The sequence below is a fragment of the Aulostomus chinensis genome, chromosome 1 (assembly GCF_037954235.1).
Source record: "Aulostomus chinensis isolate RoL2024-O1b breed Wild chromosome 1, RoL_Achi_v1.0, whole genome shotgun sequence".
Taxonomy (NCBI): Eukaryota; Metazoa; Chordata; class Actinopteri; order Syngnathiformes; family Aulostomidae; genus Aulostomus; species Aulostomus chinensis.
This window is the reverse complement of record NC_141320.1, coordinates 67740053-67747936: the sequence shown is the minus strand read 5'-3', so window position 1 is coordinate 67747936 and position 7884 is coordinate 67740053. Positions and strand designations below refer to the sequence as shown.

Genomic DNA, 7884 nt, shown 5'->3' with positions numbered 1-7884 from the left:
CCTAACTGTCTCTTAACCATGTTTCAATGACGACTTTAAAGGGTCTGTATGTTTATGTTTCAATACTTGAATAATTGTTGGTATGACTTTCCAGGTTGTAGTTATTGAAAGACTTTGGACACTTATTCTTATCATGAGAAAACTCTTATTCTGAAGTTCGCACAGGAAATAGTTCACAGCAACCCGGATGTTGTTTTGATTGAATCCAGTCCGTGGTTTTCATTGAATCGACCAAACTATTATTTTTTGGATAAGCTTGTATTTCAAGGTAAGTTCGAGTATTATGTTTGTGTGTTTACATAATTTGATTGGTTATGTGTCGTTTACGGTCGGAAGTCCGTCTCTTAACATCAACATTCTGCCGGAAGCGGAGGAACTAGCATGCTAACAGTTAGCCTGCTGCGACGCACGAGCTCTTCAACGTTTTTGTTTGGTTTTGTTCACGAGAGTCTGGCACGTGTGTTTTGTTTCAAGTTTTCAGTTTCATCTTTCCGGAGTTTTCCTTCAGTGAGCCCGTCTGTGGACGTTATCAGGGTCACAGACATGGACTTTTCTTCTTCGTGGATTTTTCACCCGAATACACGGACGTGTGTAGAATTCTAAGATTGAAATGTTTACCTGAAAGGGTCATCAAGTCTTCACGTGAGTCCTGTCGCTTTTCCAGGTCCAAGCACCGCCTGTTGGTCAGATGACGTCATGGCTCACATCACCTTTAACCAGTACCTGCAGCAGGTGACCCCTGATCTTCAGCTGTCTTGTTCTTATGTTGCTTTATCAACGTTAATCTAGCTCGCAATATCTTGCAGGTCTACGAAGCCATCGACAACCACGAGGGTTCCTTCTGTGCTGAGCTGCTGTCCTTCAAACACCCGCACGTGGCCAACCCCCGGCTCCAGGTGTGGATCCGCCCACTCGGGTAGTCACCAGTGTCTCTAGGATGTGGTCTCACTTGCATGTGTGTGTTTCAGCTGGCCAGCCCAGAGGACAAGTGTCAGCAGGTTCTGGAGCCCCCGTACGACGAGATGGTCGCAGCTCACCTCAGGTCAGCTTGCGCCACTCATACATTCTCACATTGATGCTTGATTGTCTCGGTCTTCAGTAAACATGCTCCTAATTGGACAGGTGCACTTACGCCGTGGCCAATCACGACTTCGTGGAAGCCTACAAGTTCCAAACAATCGTCGTCCAATATCCTTTATGATGACATCACACACAACCACTCGCATACGTGTCCATCAACCAGTCTCACTCCTTGACTTCTCACGTCCTTTTTAAGAGCCTTCCAGTCACACAAGGAGGAAAACTGGTGAGTTTTAGCCTAGCTTAGCACAGACACCTTACATCAGGGGAAACTGCTAGCCTAGCTTAGCACAGACACCTTACATCAGAGGAAACTGCTAGCCTAGCTTAGCACAAACACCTTACATCAGGGGAAACTGCTAGCCTAGCCTAGAACAAACACATTACACCAAGAGAAACTGCTAGCCCAGCTGAGCACAAACAGCGTACACCAGGAGAAACTGCTAGCCTAGCTTAGCACAAACACCCTACACCAGGAGAAACTGCTAGCCTAGCTTAGCACAAACACCTTAAACCAGGAGAAACTGCTAGCCTAGCTTAGCACAGATGCCGGACATGAGGGGAAGCTGCTAGCCAAGCCCATGAGTGCTGACTGAAGGACTTCCTGTGTCTTCAGGGCTCTTCCTGTGATGTTCGCCGTCACTCTGGATCTCCGGATATTTGCCAATAATGTAAGTAGCTCATTGATCCAGAGGCGCTCGCTAGTGGGCGGAGTTGATGGTGCATTGTGGTTGCAGGCGGAGCAGCAGTTGCAGAAGAAGGGTAAAGGTCAGCCGGGTGAGATGCTGGAGAAGGCAGCAGAGCAGCTGATGAGCTGCTTCCGAGTCTGTGCCAGCGACAAGTCAGTACCAGAACTCTGCTCCCTCTGTCCTTGTGAGGACGTCCCGCGGTAGAACGCGCCCCTCCGCCTCATGAGATATCTGACTTGCGCCTCCTGCTGTCCCCTTTTTCAGCCGCGCCGGAATCGAGGACTCGAAGAAGTGGGGGATGATGTTTCTGAGCAACCAGCTCTTCAAGATCTACTTCAAGGTCCGAACACACACCGAACCGCTCTCCTGGGCCGCATGGCCTTGATGTCCATCTCTGATTATGTTTGCTCGTCCAATCAGATCAACAAGTTGCACCTGTGTAAACCTCTGATCCGAGCCATCGACAGCTCCAACCTGAAGAATGACTACAGCCCCGCCCAGAGAGTCACCTACAAATACTACGTGGGCCGCAAAGCCATGTTTGACAGCGACTTCAAACCAGGTGACCTCGCTGTGACCTCTGAGTCAGCGCCAACACTTCGATAGAACACTCGTCACCATGGCAGCATGCAGCACACCATTTATGAATGACAGCTTGGAATTAAAAAATTGGGATGAAGGGAAAGGGAAGTTTTGCTCTGTTTTTTTGAATTTGTTCAGAAAATGTTGGGTCGTTTTCGTGAATCGGGTCCAACTGTAGAGATAAAGGAGTGTCGTGAACAACAGCAGTGATGGACTCACCTGATGACACTGTCGTGATCAGCTGTGTGTGTGTGTGTGTGTGTGTGTGTGTGTGTGTGTGTGTGTGTGTGTGTGTGTGTTCACGTGTGCAGCTGAGGAGTTCCTGTCGTTCTCCTTCCACCACTGCCATCGCTCCAGTCAGAAGAACAAGAGGATGATCCTCATCTACCTCCTGCCCGTCAAGATGCTGCTGGTCAGTGAGGCTCCTCCCACTCCCCCAGCTGAGGTCACAGCCGCCCTTCTGACTCCCTGCTGTCATTTCAGGGTCACATGCCCACTCACCAGCTCCTCAGGAAGTACGACCTTATGCAGTTTGCTGATGTCACCAGAGCTGTGAGGTAAGAGAGGCAGGAAGTGACATTTGTCACCAAGTGCAGACAGCTGTCTGACGTGTGTGTGTCTGTCTGTTTGTCTGTCTGTCTGTCTGTCAGTGAAGGGAACCTGCTGCTGCTCAACGATGCCTTGACCAAACATGAGACCTTCTTTATCCGCTGTGGCATCTTCCTCATCCTGGAGAAGCTGAAGATCATCACCTACAGGAACCTCTTCAAGAAAGTGTGAGTGTTTGCAGGACGTAATGATGTCACAACCTTGAGATCCTCTGAGTCATGGACTACCCCATGATATCAGACTGTTGCTGTCCCCTGGGACCATGGATTTGTCCCCATGACAACGCACTTTTAAAATGTTGGTTTTCTGAGTGGAGTTCATCTTTAGGGAGTTTATCGCCACGTCTCCTGACATGTAGCCAACGCATCATCGGCGTCTCACCTACGTGTCATAATTGTCTCGCCACATTTCGGTTTGCTTTGTAATAAACACACAATGAATTATCATGTATACTTGCGTTTTTCCCACCGCTAACACAGTTGTGCCTGTCAGAGACTTGTACCTGTGGTGACCTCGTCACTTCCCTGCAGGTATCTGTTGCTGAGGACTCACCAGCTCCCTCTGGACGCCTTCCTAGTGGCTCTGAAGATGATGCAGCTGGAGGACGTGGACCTGGATGAGGTGCAGTGCATCCTGGCCAACCTCATCTACATGGTGGGTAGACACACACTCACAAACACTCACTCACACACGCACACTCTCACTCACTCACACACACTCTCACTCACTCACACACACTCTCACTCACTCACACACACTCAATCTCACTCACTCACACACTCACTCTCACTCACTCACACACACACACTCACTCTCACTCACACACACTCACTCTCACTCACTCACTCTCACACACACACTCACTCACACACTCTCACTCACTCACTCACAAACACACTCACTCTCACTCACACACACTCACTCCCTCACTCATAAACACACTCACACACACTCTCACTCACACACACACTCTCACTCACTCACACACACTGACTCACCCACACACACCTCACACAAAATCACTCACACACTCACTCTCACTCACACAAACTCACTCACACACACTCTTACACACACTCACTCACTCTCACACACACTCACTCTCTCACACTCACTCACTCTCATGCCCACACACTCTCACGCACACACACACTCACTCACACACACTCACTCACTCACAAACACACACACTCACTCTCACTGACTCACACACACTCGCTCTCAAACACACTCACTCACACACACTCACTCTCAAACACACTCACTCACACACACACACTCACACACTCACTCACTCTCAAACACACTCACTCACTCAGTCACTCACACATACTCACTCACACACACTCACTCTCACTCACACACACTCACTCCCTCACTCTCACTCACACACACACACTCTCTCTCACTCACTCACTCTCACTCACACACACACACACACTCTCTCACACTCACTCACTCCCTCACTCACACACACACACTCTCTCACACTCACTTACTCACAAACACACTCTCACACACTCACTCACACACTCACTCTCTCAAACACACTCACTCACACAGTCACTCACACACACTCACTCACACACGCTCACTCTCACTCACACACATTCACTCCCTCACTCACACACACACACACACACACTCTCTCACTCACTCACTCTCACTCACACACACACACACTCTCTCACACTCACTCACTCCCTCACTCACACACACACACTCTCTCACACTCACTTACTCACAAACACACTCTCACACACTCACTCACACCCACTCTCACACTCAGTAACTCTCAAACACTCTCACTCACTCACTCACACACTCACTCTCATTCACTCACTCTCAAACACACTCTCACTCACTCACTCTCACTCACGCACAAACACACTCACATACACGCTCACTCACACACACTCACTCACTCGCTCACACACTCTCACTCACTCACAAACACACTCACTCTCACTCAGTCACTCACACACACACACTCTCACTCACACACTCACTCACACACACTCACTCACACACTCTCACTCATTCACTCACACACTCTCACTCATTCACTCACACACTCTCACTCACTCACACACACACTCTCACTCTCTCAATCACACACTCTCTCACTCACTCTCACTCACTCACTCACAAACACACTCTCACTCATTCACAAACCCACACTCATTCACACACTCTCTCACTCAGTCACTCACACACACTCTCTCACTCAGTCACTCACACACACACTCTCACTCACTCCCAAACACACTCACACACACACTCTCACTCACACACTCTCTCACTTACTCACACACTCTCTCACTCACTCACTCACTCACAAACACACTCTCACTCACTCACAAACACAATCTCATTCACACACTCTCACTCACTCGCTCACTCGCACTCACACTCACTCTCACTCTCTCACACTCACTTACTCACAAACACTCTCACACACTCACTCACACCCACTCTCACACACTCACACTCAGTAACTCTCAAACACTCACTCTCACTCACTCACTCACAAACACACTCTCTCACACTCACTTACTCACAAACATACTCTCACACACTCACTCACACCCACTCTCACACACTTACACTCAGTAACTCTCAAACACACTCACTCTCACTCACAAACACACTCTCACACAGTCACTCTCATTCACTCACTCTCAAACACACTCTCACTCACTCACAAACACAAACTCATTCGCACACTCTCACTCACTAACTCACACTCACTTGCTCACACTCACACTCTCACTCACGCTCACTCACTCACAAACACACTCTCACTCACTCACTCTCACTCACACACACACACACTCTCACACTCACTTACTCACAAACACACTCTCACACACTCACTCACACCCACTCTCACACACTCACACTCAGTAACTCTCAAACACACTCACTCTCACTCACTTACTCACAAACACACTCTCTCACACTCACTTACTCACAAAAACACTCTCACACACTCACTCTCATTCACTCACTCTCAAACACACTCACTCACACTCACGCTCACTCACTCACAAACACACTCTCACTCACTCACTCACTCACTCACTCACTCACTCACTCACTCACTCTCACTCACACACACACACACACTCTCTCACACTCACTTACTCACAAACACACTCTCACACACTCACTCACACCCACTCTCACACACTCACACTCAGTAACTCTCAAACACACTCACTCTCACTCACTCACTCACAAACACACTCACACACACACACACACTCTCTCACACTCACTTACTCACAAACACACTCTCACACACTCACTCACACCCACTCTCACACACTCACACTCAGTAACTCTCAAACACACTCACTCTCACTCACTCACTCACAAACACACTCTCACACAGTCACTCTCATTCTCACACACACACTCTCACTCAATCACTCACACACTCTCTCACTCAGTCACTCACACAAACACTCTCACACACTCACTCACTCACACACACACACACTCACTCACACACTCCCACTCACTCACAAACACACACACACACACACACTCTCACTCTTTCAATCACACACTCTCTCACTCACTCTCACTCACTCACTCACAAACCCACACTCATTCACACACTCTCACTCAGTCACTCACACACACTCTCTCACTCAGTCACTCACACACACACTCTCACTCACACATTCACACACTCTCACTCACTCCCAAATACACTCACACACACTCTCACTCACGTTCACTCACTCACAAACACACTCTCACTCACTCACTCTCACTCACGCACAAACACACTCTCACTCACTCACAAACACAAACTCATTCACACACTCTCACTCACTCACTCACTCACTCTCTCACACACACTCTCTCACACTCACTCACTCTCTCACACACACTCACTCACTCACACACAAACACACTCTCACACTCACACACTCTCACTCACACACTCTCACTCACTCACTCACTCACAAACATTCACTCACTCACACACACACACACACTTTCACTCACTCAAACACACTCTCACACACACACTCACTCACTCACACACTCTCACTCACTCACTCACACACACACACACTCTCTCACTCACACTCACTCACTCACAAACACACTTTCACTCACAAACACACACTCATTCACACCCTCTCACTCACTCACAAACACTCACTCTCTCTCACTCACTCACACACTCTCTAACTCACTCACTCACACACTTTCACTCTCTCACTCACTCACACACTTTCACTCTCTCACTCACACACTCAATCACACACACACACACTCACTCACTCACACACACACACTCACTCTCACTCACACACACACACACACACTCTCTCACTCACACTCACTCACTCACAAACACACTCTCACTCACTCACAAACACACACTCATTCACACACTCTCACTCACACTCTCTCACTCACACACACACACTCTCACTCACTCACTCACACTCACACACACACTTTCACTCTCTCACTCACTCACTCACTCACACACTTTCACTCTCACTCACTCACACACTCACTCACTCTCACTCACACACTCACTCACTCACACACTCTCACTCACTCACTCACTCACTCACACACACACTTTCATTCTCTCACTCACACACTCTCACTCTCTCACTCACTCACTCTAACCATGGACAGGAAGTGGAGTGACGCTGACCTGGTCTCTCTTCCTCTCTCAGGGTCACATCAAAGGTTACATCTCCCACCAGCACCAGAAGCTGGTGGTCAGTAAACAGAACCCCTTCCCCCCCCTCTCATCCGTCTCCTAGACTACGTTACCCACAAACCCTCTGACCCAAACGCACCTCAGGCTTCTGGTTTTGTTAAGAACTGTCAAAAAGATAATGAAATAAAATGGATGATGCTTTGTACGACTGGTCTTGTTTGT

The 7884-nt window shown here is 48.5% G+C and overlaps 1 protein-coding gene across 2 annotated transcripts; it reads left to right on the top strand.

Moving 5' to 3' along the window:
• Window positions 1-53: 53 nt before the first annotated feature.
• Window positions 54-7883, top strand: pcid2 (PCI domain containing 2). Of its 2 annotated transcripts, XM_086202676.1 has the most exons (16): window positions 54-268; window positions 475-587; window positions 665-732; window positions 807-896; window positions 969-1042; window positions 1123-1188; window positions 1265-1306; window positions 1697-1751; window positions 1818-1921; window positions 2034-2109; window positions 2190-2331; window positions 2663-2763; window positions 2835-2908; window positions 3002-3127; window positions 3491-3614; window positions 7676-7883. In XM_086202676.1, exons 3-16 carry the CDS (start codon window positions 697-699, stop codon window positions 7763-7765), a joined length of 1200 nt encoding a protein of 399 aa, XP_086058802.1. In that variant the 5' UTR covers window positions 54-268; window positions 475-587; window positions 665-696; the 3' UTR covers window positions 7766-7883. The 2 variants fall into 2 exon arrangements, with proteins under 2 accessions (XP_086058802.1, XP_086058801.1); XM_086202675.1 differs by lacking the exon at window positions 475-587 and having other exon boundaries at window positions 55-268.
• The last annotated feature ends 1 nt before the right edge of the window (window position 7884 follows it).

Bases quoted from the DNA above. Each gene is read 5' to 3' on its own strand.
- pcid2 (XM_086202676.1), top strand. From the start codon at position 697: ATGGCTCACATCACCTTTAACCAGTACCTGCAGCAG. The intron at 1,189-1,264 runs ATATCCTTTATG...TTGACTTCTCAC, and splicing joins TTCCAAACAATCGTCGTCCA to GTCCTTTTTAAGAGCCTTCC. The intron at 1,922-2,033 runs GTCAGTACCAGA...CCCCTTTTTCAG, and splicing joins CGAGTCTGTGCCAGCGACAA to CCGCGCCGGAATCGAGGACT.